The following is a 14,961-nucleotide window of genomic DNA, read 5'->3' on the forward strand; positions in this document are numbered from 1 at the left end:
CTCGCGGGGTACCTCTGGGGCTTGTAGTCCTTCCCGGCCAGCCGCATTTCTTGCCGCGTCTTGGTGGAAAGCGAAGGGAGGCACGCTTGGCACGTACGCCCAAGTAGGCGTGCCCGCCCACTTCTTACGGAGGAGGAGGAGGAGGAAGGCGCGCGTGGGTGACCCGGATGCAAAACTGCGCCTCGTTTCCTGAGAGCGGGACGGTAGAAAAACTCAACTTTGGCGGGTGAGGAAGGTGGCTGCGCAGCGGGGCCGCTCGCAGGGTCTGAGGTTCGGGGCGGAGAGGCGTCGGCGGCGTCCTCGTGGCCGGGCAGAGTTAGGCGCGCTGTGCCGGGCGTAAGTTTGGGCCTACGCCGTCGCCGCCTCCTCGCACCGCTTCGTTTTTCTGAGGCCTTATAGGAGAAACGGTCGGTGGTGGGGGAGGGGAAGAGTTGTGTCTATTTGAATAATAATAACGGGCCTCTTTCTCGCCTCTCCCTTCATCTTGGTGTATGAGAGGCCTCTGGAATCGGGGGCGGGAGGTTTCCACGCAATGGGACCCGCGAAGGGAGCGCCTGTAGCTGTTGGGCCCGACAGCCCTGCGTTGCGGGGCCCGTAGTTATTGCTCGCGCTCACAATGCGCTCCGGAGCTGCGGTTTCAAACCCTCGGTTCAGAGCGAAGTGAAGGGCTGCTTACTTCTGCTTTGGCCTGGTTCCCAGGAAACTTAGGCAGTCTTTAGTCTGAACGTGATTTTTGCTGGGAGTTATCTCCTTGAGCACAGCGGGCCTTCCCCGCCCTTTTCGAGTAGGCGTGCATGGCATTGTTTGGGGTGTGGAGGTGGTCGTTCCCTTTAATGGCAAACTCAACTGAGGGGCGCTCGCGGGATTGTAGACAAAACGGACCACCGAAACAAAAAGAGATGAGCAGCCTCAGGGACCCCCCAAGTTTGCAGGCATACAAAAATTAATAAATAGGAGTTTGTATGGAAGTTATGGTCAACCTCCCCCAGCTGCCCAGTGGTCACAATAATACTAGGTGGGGGACACAGTAATGGAATAGACCATATTGGAAGATAGCAAAATACACAAGAGAGCATAATAATACATATTGCTAAACAGCGTGTTTGTCTTGGCCAAGGGCTTTGTGGGAAGAAGTTTGGATTGCTGAGATAGATGCTTTAAGTACAGTAGATATTTCCATGAACTATTTTAGTTTTCTCATGGAAAATGTAAATGCCACCTTGAGTCTTTGTTTTTCGACTTTGCCTTTGTCTTTGTCTTGAGTCTTTGTCTTTCGACAAAGAGGCTCAATACACAAATGTTTTTTATATATAAAAAAAGATTTAAACATCTTGGGATTCAAAATAAAGTTAGGCACAAATGAGCACATTTTAGCATTCCGATTTTAAACATAACAAGAACTCCATTTAACATGCAGTGTAAAACCATGACCACATCCAGTTTATCATGTTAATATTATCAATTATAACAGAGTGGGGGGTCTGAAGACTTGTCTTACAACAGAAAAAATATAACTTCCTGTTTGCAGATATTTATAACACAATAATATTTATTGGAAGCATGGCTGAGTTACTAGACAGCGGAAAGAAAAAAAGAAAGAAATTTGAAGAAGCTGATAGCGCAACTGATAAGGACTCACAGGCTGATTCCCCTATCATAGCAAATGATGGTAAAACTTCTAGTACATGTGATGAAGATAAGGGAGATGGGAGTGCTCTTGATGACAAAAGACTGAAAAAGATGAAATTTGAATCTGAATCTGAAGAGGTTCCTGCAGATAAAATGGTGAGTGTTTCAAACAGCAATTTTGAAGCCTTTTTCTCTTTTAAGCATTTGTGCACTGTAGGCAGAAAATGTCTGTTTAGTTGTAACACACATTGATCAAGGTCATCAACTTTATATACAGATTGAGCTAAGGAATTTTTCTTCAATACCAACATGACTCTCTTTCCACAGGCTAGTGTTACTGACACAGCCAGTTTGGGGGTTCCAGAAGCTGGAAAGAACTTGGTTGAAGAAGCAAAGAGAGATGCTTCCCCAGACCTAGAGATAAAGCCTGCTGTCACGGTGGAAGAAAATAAAGCAGCAATAAATAAAGAATATTGTGACACAACTGAAAAGGGAGATGTCAGTGCTGTGGACAGCAGGAGAGCAAGAAAAAGAAGAGGGGATCCTGATCTTGACCAAAGCCCAACAAAGAAAAGAGTAAGTGTTTCCATAGCAGTTCAGTCTTTATTCTTGAACTGTAGCAGCACTAATAGGGGAAAAAATAGCTACTCTTTATTTCCTTAATCCAGGGATGTGTTTCCTTATTCCTCTGGATGTTTTTGGACTACAGTTTCCATAGTCCCTTATTGGCTATGCTTGGGGCTGAAGGGAGTTGGAGTCCAACATCATCTAACAGGTCACAGGCTTCCTACAGACTTCGTCTTTGTTTGCATTCATGTGTCATGACAAAACATAGTCAAATGGCTCCTGCTTGGCTCTTCCTGGTACAAGAAACAAATTGTGACTCCCGACTTAGCATTACATCTGAGCTGACTATCTTATTCTTGCTGTATGGATTGCATGTGAAGCTAAGGTTTGATAGGTTGCAATGCTAAACAAGGATTTATAATTCTTTGATCACATGGATGGAGAGTAAAGCAGGAGCAATCTTTATGTTCACAATAAATGATTAAATTTGTCTTAATGGCATGCAGACTTAACATATGGATGATCTCCTGTTAAGACTGCTTGCTTGCATGATTGGACTTGCAGTTTCTCTTCTTGGTTCTCCAGCTGGGTATCTACAAGTTCTAAAACAGATTTTGGCAAGGTTCCTCCAACCCTTGGGAGCAGATTTTGGGAGCGCACCCAGCAGGAAGTGGGTGAAAGGAAAAGTCTCACTGCATAGGTCAACTCCTGCTTGTGCTACATTGGATCTCGCCCTATGTGCTGTTTAATCTTAGGAATTTTGTATGAAACAGTACTTTTATATGTTTATTCCTAAAAAAATTCCTTCTGGGTGGGGTAGGAAGCTGGAAAAAGCTGGACAGAGTTCAAGGTAATCTAATTAGTTGGATGAGACATGCTATTATTTTTATAGTACCATTAACTTTCCAAGGTTATTTAAGTTACAGTATTTCTAAGGTTTTTTAAGTACAATAATTTGTTGATCATCTAGTAATGTTCTTATTTACCAAGTGATTTCATTCTAGATTTCTTCATCAAAACCAGATACTCTACAAATCAGTGGTGTTTTTTTAAATGTTTGTATAAAGCTTATTTTTTTGTACTGTTCAAAGTGCATAATGTGCTGTTCATAGCACATAATGCTACCACTAAGTAGCAAATGAATGCATATAAAGCCTCATATTTTTCACTTTATCTTTTATTTGATGTTCTTGTGCAGCATACTGAAACTGTAGCAGCGCATTATAATAAGCTTGAAGAAGTTGGATTGGAACAGCGTAGTATGAGTCGCATTTTCTATCTTCGGAATTTTAACAACTGGATAAAGAGTGTGCTCATTGGTATGGCTATATTTTTTGAAATATATATATTTCTAGTGTATTCATATTTTCAGATGCTACTTTGTTGGGATTGAAGAAAAAGCTACTGTATTTTTCGCTCTATAGGACGCACTTTTTCCCCTTCAAAAATGAAGGGGAAATGTGTGTGCGTCCTATGGAGCGAAGACTCCATAGCCCCGCACGCGCTCTCCCGGCTGGAGAGGTGACGCGTGGCTATGGCAGGAGCCTCTATAGCCGCACGTCACCTCTCCAGCCAGGAGAGCGCGTGCGGGGCTAAAGAAGCCCCCCGCGTCACCTCTCCAGCCGGGAGAGCGCGCCCGGGGCTAAAGCAGCCCCCCGCGACCCGCTCCCAGCTGGAGAGGTGACGTGCGACTATGGCAGCAGCCTCTTCACTGCACCTTTCCGCTGCTCCCTGACCTGCTCTTTGGGGCTGTTGGTGGGATTCCCCCCACCAGCCCCAAAGAGCAGGTTGAAAGGAACCTGAAGCCTGGAGAGCGAGAGGGGTCAGTGCACACCGACCCCTCTCGCTCTCCAGGCTTCCAAGGTAGCCGCCTGAACGCACTTTAAACAGCACCTTGTTTTAGAGCGGGAAAACAAGAGGGGGAAAATTCTCCCCCTCTCTGTGCAGTGCCTCCTGCTGCTTCGCTGAAGGGGTGCTGGGCAGAGAGGGGGAGAATTTTTTTTCTTGTTCTCCCCGCTCTAAAACAAGGTGCGTCCTATTGTCCGGTGCGTCCTATGGTGCGAAAAATACGGTATATTAGTAGTACAGTTAGGTATGGTGGGTCAGATCTTGCACTTGATTTTTGAATCCCAAATATGAAACCTAATATCTAAAGCAAAAGAACCATTATAATGTTAACACGTTTACTCTGTACAGTGCTTCTTAATGTAATACTAATTTATTGTTTGAGTGATTTGAGTGAATTCTATGAGTGTTGGACTAGGGCCTGGAGTTTACTGGATGATATTGAGCTAGCCACTTTCTCTAAGCTTAACCGGCCTCACAGTGTTGTTAGGATAAAATGAAGAAAACAATGGCTGTCACCTTGAGAAGGCATATGAATGTAGTAATAAATAAAATAATTACACTATATTTAGATATGTATTTCCTACATCTATTGGGGTCTCTGGCTCTCTGGTTTTAAGTGCTATGAACTTGTAATTGCAAAACAAAAAAAATTCCTTCCAGTAGCACCTTAAAGACCAACTAAGTTAGTTCTTGGTATCCCAGTGTATCTGAAGAAGTGTGCATGCACACGAAAGCTCATACAAAGAACTAACTTAGTTGGTCTTTAAGGTGCTACTGGAAGGAATTTTTTTTTGTTTTGACTATGGCAGACCAACACGGCTACCTATCTGTAATTGTAATTGCAAAATTATTGTGAGCTAAACTACAATATTTTTTCTTTAAGAGATAACAAAAAATAGATGCCAAACCTATACATTTACCTGGGAATAAGTTCCAGTGAATTCAGCAGGACTTATTTCTGAATAGGCATGCATAGGATAGTATTGTAAATGCCTTTTCCATGCTTACATTTTAAATTTATCTCAGACAAATGAATTTTCTTTGCTTTTAGTGGAGTGCAACTTTTTGTTTAAGTTACTCATGAGATGGTAAAACTCCCAGAATTACAAAGGGAAATGCACAATAGATGTATTTTTTTATTTATGCTAAAGATTTTATGTGTCTTTTCTTTCCTAGGTGAATTCCTTGAGAGGGTGCGGCAAAGAAAGCAAAACATTGCAGTTTTAGACTTGGGATGTGGCAAAGGTGGGGACTTGCTAAAATGGAGAAAAGGCAGAATTAGTAGGCTTGTGTGTACAGGTAAGAAGGCAAATTTGATATGGGTTTATTATTCATAAAACTCAATTTTTTAGCAACTAAAAATTCACATTGGAAGCCAAGTTTCTTCCGGTATATGGGTACCTCCATAGAAGAGTCCTGCTGCTTGCCTGAACCTACCAGCCTTGCCATGGTAAGGATACATGGACCAGAGACTTCGTGGATTATCTTAAGAGTTTGGCAGTTTCATTTTGTTCTGTATCTTCTTCGCAAGGAACTTGATTTAAACACTGAATCACTTAATATTTGGAAATGCATAAACTGTTATTTCAGTTCCAACTATTTAGCAGAACTGGCCTGCAATGCCATTAGCCAGGCTTTGCCAACCTGTTGCCCTAAGAATATTAGATATGGAAATTGTAGTTCAATAGCATATGGAGGGCCACAGGTTCAGCATTGATGCCATGTATGGTATATGATATATCATATGTCATCTGCTTACGTTGAAAAACTCTGCAATTGTCTTTAATTGTCTTTAATTTAGCTGTTAGCATTCCAGTACTGTATTTCCATAGCAAGTTACAAAAAGTTATACAGAAACAATAACAAACAGAATGTCCCCTCCATCCCTTACCAATTTGCTCTGTCTCTATGCTAGATACGCATTCCAGGGCTTGACCTTTGGAAGTTGCTATTTCATTTAATGTGATTGCAGCTTGAATTCTTCGTTGTTTTGGCTTGAGCTGCTTGTCCTTTTTAAGTTCAGGTATTTTACAATTATTATATCCTGTGGTATGGCAAGCGCTATTTTTAGTAAAAATTCACTCTGCAAATTACTTAATTGAGATGGCTCCTGGGGTTGTCTTCAGATTTAATGTAAAACTTTATCTGTGAAGGCATCTACTCAAATAGCTTGCTGAGAGTTCTTTAATTCTGAAAGACGAGGTTGCAGTGTTAAGAGTGGTTTTCAAGTCTTTTGTTCAGATATGGTTGTTTATTGCTTTCAGGAATACTTTTCTGCAGCTATTCAAAAGTCTAAATTAGGGTTTTCCAAGGCTGTCACCCCTTATACTGTATTTGTATTCACTGCCTGCATAGTATAGCTGACATGATTATTTCCTTTAGCTCTCTAACAATAAATGGTAAAAAGCAATCCCAGTATTGACCTAGAGATGGCAGCACAGCCTCCTTTTTGTTTTCAAAAACGTGTAAATAGTTGTGTTAGGTAAGCATTCTTAAAAAGTTTTTTATGGTCAGAATAAAATTACTGATAGTCATTTTCTTCACAGCATTAAGAATTCAAATTGAAAGTTGTCATGTTACAAAAAAGTAGTGTACTAAATCATTTTTTTAAAAAATTAAAAACTTTTGAGTTAAGCCAAGAATGTGACACAGCTCTAGTTTTAAGAAAAATACACATCTCTTCCTCATGTAAATATTTAATATTAAATTATGAAATCTTTTTGCACATAAGGTGCATATGCTTTTCTTTGTTTCCTAAGTGTTTTGGTTATGTACAGTGATTTTTTAGCATACCCTATGCAGATCTCTGAGTAGTTGTGATAAGCAGTTGCCAAATAAAATACTTTTAGCCTTCAATTATATACTTGCCTTCTCCTGCTTTACAGCTTTCTGAAGATTTTTTTGATTATGCGTTTTTTAAAAATAGATATTGCTGATGTTTCCGTACAACAGTGTGAATCGCGGTACTATGATATGAAAAACCGTGGTCGTCAAAATGAGAGAATATTTAGTGCAGAATTTATAACTGCTGACAGCACAAAGGTATAGTTATTCCATGTTTTTAAAAATTAATGGTGGGTGTCTAAAATGTAAATGAAGGCAAAGGTTAGAAAACAAATGTGTTGAAGTAATCCAGCCATTGTATTATTTTCTACATGATTGCATAGTTAAAAGACAAGGTCTGCATGAAAGTATTACTTCTTTGATAGGGTCACTTTATCAGGAACTCTAAATAAGTTAGTGTAACTATTCTTTTATGTGCTGTAGTGCAGATTTTTGCCTAAAAATAATTTATCTCCGATATTGGTGTTTTCTTTCCAGCAAGAAATATTTTTAGTTTTAGTTTTTAGTTGCTAATATTGGAGATAGGAAAATATAATGGGTTGCGGTGATTTAACTTGCAGGTTGTCAGTTGAAAAGAGCAGAAAAATAATCAGACGACTTTAGGTTTGTGCCTCCTAGATTAAAAAACTGTGTTTTTGTGGTAAGCATACTGGAACAATGCAATTGTTTTCCCGTCCCAATTTTTTCCTAACAGCAAAAATAAACAATTCTCTTCTGTTTGTCTTAGGAACTTCTCTCCAAAAAGTACAATGATCGAAACATCCACTTTGACATTTGCAGTTGTCAATTTGTGTATCATTATTCTTTTGAGACATATGAACAAGCTGATATGATGCTTAAAAATGCCTGTGAAAGACTTTGCCATGGAGGATATTTTATTGGCACAACTCCAGATAGCTATGAACTTGTGTAAGTATGTATGAATGATGTTTTTAGAAAATAATTGGGGGTGGATACTTTTTAGACTTCGTGTAGCATATTTACACATGTAAGCTTGTTGAGGAATCTTGGAAGAACTAATGTTGTACTTATACATTAGAATAGCACAGTCACCCACCTTATACACCTGCAAGTGTTTGTTAGGTCTCTTGTCTGCAATTTTTCCACACTTTCCATCCCACACCTGCCTCAAAATACAACAGTTAGGACATGAAAAGGAATAAACTTTCTCCATAGGTTTTGCCAGACTGTAGCCACAAAGAAAGTCTGGCATCCTCAAGAAAATTCCAGGCCCTCTCCTTGAATTTCCATCTTTTGTCTGCAATAAGTCTGGAGATTTGATTCTACTATCTAATAATTCACTTGCCAGCAAATGCAAAGGTCCCTGACTACCTAGTCCAAATAGATGCAATTTAGCTAGATGTGCATTCTGGCAGGCAGGACAGAGTATCTTTGTCTGCCATAAATATTGGAAGTACAGTTGTACCTCTGGTTACGTACTTAATTCGTTCTGGAGGTCCGTTCTTAACCTTGAAACTGTTCTTAACCTGAAGCATCACTTTAGCTAATGGGGCCTCCTGCTGCTGCGCCGCTGGAGGAGCATGATTTCTGTTCTCATCCTGAAGTAAAGTTCTTAACCCAAGGTATTATTCCTGGGTTAGCGGAGTCTGTAACCTGAAGCGTATGTAACCCAAGGTACCACTGCATTATCATAAGTCAGCTGAAGAAGGCCAGCAACCTCACTGGTGCAGTTAAAAGCAAGATTATCTGACTGGCCCAAATATTTGGTTAATCTTTTTTCCAGTTATTTAAATTCATAAAAATGAATCAGGGAGATACATATTACTGAAGTTACATTATATACAGGAAGTTAATATATTGCTCTAAATAGTCCTGGGATAGGATTTTATTATTGTTTTACTGTATCTGACTTCATTAGTGAGGTTAGAGATATGTAAACAGGCCCATGCTGTTGTGTTATGTTTCAGCAAAAGAGTTAGACTGTTTTGTGGGTTTTTAATTCCATGTCGATTTTTATTATGCTGTCATAGAAAGCGCCTTGAAGCTTCAGAAACAGACTCTTTTGGGAATGAAATATACACAGTGAAGTTTCAGAAGAAAGGAGATTACCCCTTGTTTGGCTGCAAGTATGATTTTAACCTGGAAGGAGTGGTTAATGTGCCAGAGTTCCTGGTCTATTTTCCATTGCTGGTAGAGTAAGTTTTTATGTTTTACCTTTTATTTTGTGTGTGTGTGTGTGTGTGTGTGTGTGTGTGTAAAAATGAAAAATGGTTGCTAGAGGAGTGCTATGTCAGCTTTTAGCCACTTGAGCTAAAATGTGGTAATTTGGAGGTTCGTCCATCATATCTTAGATATTTGAACAAAATCTGACATGCCCTCCCTTTTAACCGCCTTCCTTTTTCTTGGCATCTTGTTAAAGCCATGATACTTGGTTCTACAGGGCCATGGTATCCAGTTTTGTCTTCTATACTGCATAGTTGTTTTGCTTCCTTTCTGTGCCAGGTTCCCTCTTCTCCCCTCCTTATTATTTCCACTATAATGGTTGTTTTCTGGTCTGTGTTTACTAAGGCACACCTGAACCTATTAAAAGTGTATCCATAGCTTGGATACATTGCCACAGTCCACATTGTACTTCAAGGACATGATCTATATAAGTATGCATTGGTGCCAATGCCTAAGCATTTCATAACTAACTTATAATATTGAATATCTAACCCCCTGAGCTGCACTTTCAGGGTGTGGTTGCTGTTATAGTTGGGCATCAGCAGGTGTATGCATGCTGTACTGTGTATGTATATGATAATACATACGTAATTTAAATGTACAGTACTGTTACTAGGTTTTTTTAAAAAAAACACATGTTCACATTAAGTAGTGGTGAATTTAGATGAGTTGCAATGTTTCTTATGATCTTGTATTGTGACACAGAAGTAGTTTTTGGAAATTTGAATGATGCTTTGATGATCACTCATAATTTGTGTTTTGTGCTAATTAAGCATTTATATTTCTAACAAAATTTATTTTTCCTAGAATGGCCAAGAAGTATGGCATGAAACTAGTCTACAAAAAGACTTTCCGGGAGTTTTACGAAGAAAAGGTTAAGAATGAAGAACATAAAATTCTTTTGCAGCAAATGCTGGCATTGGAGGTTAGTTTTCAAATGCATATAGACAGATTTGTTCTAATTGTCAGCCTTGTCAATTGTTGCATTGCTTTTTGATAAACACTGTGCAGTAATTCTAAGAAAAGTTAATTTATATGTTTACTTAGGCTATACTAGTTATCCATCTTACATTGCATTTGAATGGGATTGTGTTAGGTATGCTTTATTTCATGTACCCTGATATCTTGGTGTGTTCTGTCAATGTACAATCAGTGTGCAGACAATTACACTGCAGTTACATTTCTCATTTATTATAAACATGCTCACTTGGAAGTGTCTTTTTGACAATCTGTAGAACATAATTCTAATTTGATGTACTGTACTTTGAATTCCTCCATTTCAAAACTTTCGGCTCATTGTAGTGCTAATGGCCTACTTCTGCAATAAATAACAATAATTAAAATCATGATCATTAGAAATCTAAAGGATCTTGTATTGCTACAAGTGTTGGGCATGTTACTAAGAGATTATATGATAGCTATCTTCAAATTCAGTGGTACTTCAGTTTTCGAACGTCTTGGAAATCGAATGGTTCAGTTTTTGGAACGCCAAAAACCCGGAAGTAAATGCTTCTGTTTTCAAACGCACGTTGGAAGTTGAGCAGCTTCCACTGAGGTACCACTGTATTTTACTCAATTTTCTCTTTAAATTTGCAGACTGCCCTTTGTGCCTTGGTTTTCGAATGTTTCGGAAGTTGAACGGTCTTCCGGAATGGATTACATTCGAAAACCGAGGTTTCACTGTATCTAAATGGAAGATAGAGAAAGCTTGTTTTCTACTGCTCCAGTGGGTAGGACCAGAACCAATGGATTAAAATTACAAGAAAGAAAATTTCTGACTAAACATTAGGAAGAACACTCTAGTAGAATGAGCTGCTGAGGTTTTTAAACAGATGTTGGATGGCCATCCATCAGTGATTCTTCCGCTGTGAACTAGATGATTTGTATGAATCTGTGTCTTACACATCCCAGGCTGTGGTCTGAGGACACTCCTTTCAGAAGCTAAGCAGGTTTGGATCAGGCCATTGCATAGAGCATGCTTAGGAGCACAAGGTGAACCCCTATGAGTTTCATCATACAATAAATCAGAGCTATAAATGTGGAATGCAAGGTGACAGTGTTGGTGACACAGAATACATCTTTCATTGGGTCAACTACTAAATAGTATTTGGGGGCTTACAGTTGGAGCTATTATGACTGGGTATAAATACCTCATTTCGTTGTCATTGTTAGCTCAAGGGCAAAGTAGGCATCAGTACAGACAATTTGTGTCTGAATTTTCATTTGGGCATGTACACAACAGTATTTTTTAGTTTGCCAACCCTTGGCTATATTTGCAGTAATTCTGTATAATCTGTTTTTTTCAGAAATACCCTGCTGATGAAAGTTCCAGGCTGGTCTCAAATAAAAAAGAGGACTATGAGCATGCAGAAATGCTTAAGAATGGTGGGAAAGCCAAGTTACCCCTTGTAAGTATCAAGTATCCAGTCTCTGGAGCAGATCAGGCTGCTTTGCAGCCCACTCTTTGCCTTCTGTGTCTCAACACTTGGCAAAGCTTATGTATGTTGGGTTGGGTCCATGGAACTGAAAAACTCAGGATAGTGCCCTGAAAATCATTGATGGCCATGTGCTAAGTGGAAAAGAGCATACCTTCCTGATAGCGCCATTGTGAAGCAAGAAGTAGTGACAAATGCTGACCACCAATGGTGCTGCTGGATTTCTGTTCGTTTGTTTCTGCAGAATTATGAAACTTCTATTGCCATTCTAATGCGCTTGAGTACTAGTCTCTCTGGGCATTAGAGCAGCTGCAGGGAGGCCTGTGCAGGAAGTGTCCTCTCATTGTTGCTTTGAAAGTTTTCAGCCTTGAAAGGAGAAGGAAATGTGCTATATTCCCTTTTGTTTGGCATCTGAACTTTGGCAATTACAGCAGACTTATTTCTGAAGAGATAGTCCATAGTCATAATCTGTGGTGCTCAAAATTGTATAGTATCAGCTTTGCAAATTAATCTATAAAAGCTATTAACATATAACTTTACTAGACAGCCTGCCCACCACATACTAATGCAAGTCATTTGCATCCTTAAAATAAAAGAGAAACTGCTTGATTACAAAAACTCATGTGTCTCCTTCCCTGAATGTGCAATCAGGCATAGCTAAGTACATAATAAACCCGCCCCTTTACAGTGAGATACTTCAACTCACTGGTTGATCACCTTCTAAATGTGCTAACAGATCTTTCCCTTTTATTGAGAATACTGAAGTATAGTGGCGCATGTTTTGGCTTTCTGAAATCTGAAACAATTATTGATATCTGAAGCATTAAAATATTGCAGCAGGAAGGAACAGTTTGTCCCTGGAGAGAGAGAGAGAGAGAGAGAGAGAGAGAGAGAGAGAGAGAGATTCCTGCTAATTGCTTAAAATGTATACAATAATTTGCTGTCTGTAAATGTGACATTTTCTTTCTTTCAAGGGAACCCTGAGTAAATCTGAATGGGAGGCAACAAGTACGTACTATAACTGATGTTTAAATATTACTATAATAGTTCAGTATTGTATTTTATTCCCCCAAACCTGTTCTATAGCTGTCAGGCTAGTTTGTTTTTAAAATGTAAGAATTTCTCCAGCAGGAACTTTTTATGAGGGTATCTGCTAAGTACAGAGTTTTCAGGAAAAACAGGCGATACATAGCTGCTATGTAAAAATGCCTCTAGATCACACCTTCATTCAGCTCAAGTACATCACAAAGTAAATTTAGTAGCAAAATTGTTAGCTAACCAAGATTTGTTCTTGGCTGTAGAGCTTGTGGTAAGCGAGGCTAGAGTTTAACCACAAGCCCCAGTTCAGATGACATGGTAAGCCAAATGTTGGTTTAGCTGCTATGGGAGCACAAAGGACCAGACAGGTGTTGGAGTGACTACAACTTCCTCTCTGGGAATCTGCAGTTTGGTGATTTGGCTTACCATGGTGTGTGAACCAGGCCAGTATTTTTTCTTTTCGGTATAGCCAGACAGCTTTGGTGCTATAATTTTTTTGCTTGCCTTTTGGTTTTGGATGCTCATAATAGCTGCCAGAGCTCTTATAAACAGAGCCGTGCCCTGTGTCTGGCCAAATACCGAACCAAATTGGGTTGACCCAGAATTTGGCTGGATCACGTTTGGGGCAGCCCCAAATCACTCTGAGTTGGATCAGGTCCACCTAAAGTGAAGTGGTCTTGGCAGTAAGGAGAGAGACGGGAGAAGAACTGCAGGCATCCTGCATGTGTCTTCTTTCCCCCTGCCAACTGAATGTTTAATTAGGATTTAAACCCCCGCCCAACCACCTGAATGTGCAAGGCCCTTGCATCAGTTGATAGGCTGTATCTGAGTGAGGTTGGTGGAATGGGTCAGATTGGGAGCAATCCAAAGCCCAGGAGCACCACTGGAACTCTTCAAGGCCCTATCACCAGTGGCCTCAGATTGGCAACCCTTGCTCTAAGCTCTATTAGATGGTTATATGTTGTCAGATTTGGTTGTTTATGAACAGAAATCTTTGAAACAGGAGAAGGTTAATGCTTTCTTTTTCAATTTTTCCAGGTATATATTTGATTTTTGCCTTTGAAAAGCAGCAGTAAAAGAAGACCACAAAAACACTAGAAGTGATCTAGCATCCAAAGTGACAGCTATTTTATATTTTTATGTTTAAACGTGTGCAGGACACAACCAAATTGGGCAAGCTTACCTATGGTTTATGGTTGACTGTCTGTGACAGATGGAATTTTGTTTTGTGTGTCTGTCTATACACACATACACACACAATATGATTTTTTGTTGGGGGGATGATTGGGTTCTTACTTTTAACAAAGGATACATTTCCTGAAATACTTAGTTTGCGTTCAGATGCATTGGTTCATTACTGACTGCTTATAAATTTACAGCATGACAGTGATCACGGGATGAAGAAATTATAATGTAGCTTCCATCCAGATGGTAATCCAGCTATTGCCACTCTTTCAATACCTTGACTAGCCAAGGTAGTAAGGGTCTTGGTAATTTATTGCAGATAGTAAGCTCTACATGCTGTTTAAGCTGCCCCCAAGTTTTGAAGTGTTCATCATGCAACAAGTGTTTATTTGAAATCGCCTGTTGTTCTGCTTCACAAAGTTGCAGACAAGCAAATTAGTAAATATCAGCTGAATTCAGAACCACTGCACTCCATGGAAAAATAGCTGCCCCCATTCCAGAGCTATGTAACTGGGTGTCTCCTTTTAGAGGAGAAACCTTTGTCAACCAGTTTAAGTGAATGACGATGTGCTTGCATGCATGTGAGCTCTGTGCATCAGAATGCCAGACATCATTCATTGGTTGGGCTTTTTATCGCCACTCCACAGTGCAGTATTTTCAGTGTTAAATAATTGTGGTTGATGTGTCAGATGGGGAAGTATTTGGAGGAACATGAATTTTGTTGTTTGTGCTCATTGGTGTGTAATTTTTCATAGTCTGTGATCAAGATTAAATAGAATTCTGTTCTGTACAAGTGATATGTGTCTGAGTTTTGTTTCCTTATTACATGACTGTTTATGCAGAATGGTCCAAAGAACTGAATGTGCAAGTAGCAAAACAGTCACTAAAATAACCCTTAAGAATTTTTGTCACCGAGAACTTTTGCAAACTAGCTGAGCTTTGGAAAGCAGCATAGAAACACAGTAGAATAAAGTTAATTACATAGGGTGAAATTAAACATTACTGTGAGGCATTTTAGTGAATCTTTGAACAAGAGATCCTTCAAATATTTAGAGGAAGTAAACTGCACATCAGAACTGCTTTGCATGTCATGATTGTCCTTTGTGCATGTTTGTATCTTGCTGTGTGTGACACAATACATAACTACATATATATGGTAAAACACATGTTTGTGTTCATCGAACATGAGGGATATTTGTAAGGAATTGTTAATTGAATATTGCCTATAAGA

General features: G+C 39.5%; 1 protein-coding gene and 2 long non-coding RNA genes across 3 annotated transcripts in view; 1 reads left to right on the forward strand and 2 right to left on the reverse strand.

The window, feature by feature from the left end:
• The window catches only part of LOC309374455, a 538,694-nt gene that overhangs the window by 34,239 nt on the left and 489,494 nt on the right, over nt 1-14,961 (reverse strand). The gene's annotated exons all lie outside the window — the stretch shown is intronic.
• On the forward strand, nt 121-14,523 carry RNMT (RNA guanine-7 methyltransferase). Its single transcript, XM_081919339.1, has 12 exons — nt 121-226; nt 1,529-1,785; nt 1,957-2,205; nt 3,395-3,515; nt 5,221-5,343; nt 6,971-7,086; nt 7,616-7,797; nt 8,880-9,044; nt 9,880-9,997; nt 11,379-11,480; nt 12,482-12,515; nt 13,584-14,523. The coding sequence occupies exons 2-12, from the start codon at nt 1,561-1,563 to the stop codon at nt 13,619-13,621; spliced, it is 1,473 nt and encodes a 490-aa protein (XP_081775465.1). The 5' UTR covers nt 121-226; nt 1,529-1,560; the 3' UTR covers nt 13,622-14,523.
• On the reverse strand, nt 3,479-5,196 carry LOC309374459. Its single transcript, XR_014170592.1, has 3 exons — nt 4,856-5,196; nt 4,283-4,648; nt 3,479-3,612 (listed from the first exon to the last, which is right to left on the reverse strand). It is a non-coding gene; the product is annotated as an uncharacterized lncRNA (long non-coding RNA).

Source organism: Podarcis melisellensis (genome assembly GCF_964234715.1).
Source record: "Podarcis melisellensis genome assembly, chromosome: 7".
Classification (NCBI taxonomy): Eukaryota; Metazoa; Chordata; class Lepidosauria; order Squamata; family Lacertidae; genus Podarcis; species Podarcis melisellensis.

What these genes read in the sequence shown, in the direction of transcription:
- RNMT (XM_081919339.1), top strand. Translation starts at nt 1,561, where the DNA reads ATGGCTGAGTTACTAGACAGCGGAAAGAAAAAAAGAAAGAAATTTGAA. An exon ending in TAGTAGGCTTGTGTGTACAG is followed by an intron (nt 5,344 to 6,970) that starts GTAAGAAGGCAA and finishes TTTTAAAAATAG; the next exon opens with ATATTGCTGATGTTTCCGTA. An exon ending in GGAAAGCCAAGTTACCCCTT is followed by an intron (nt 11,481 to 12,481) that starts GTAAGTATCAAG and finishes CTTTCTTTCAAG; the next exon opens with GGAACCCTGAGTAAATCTGA.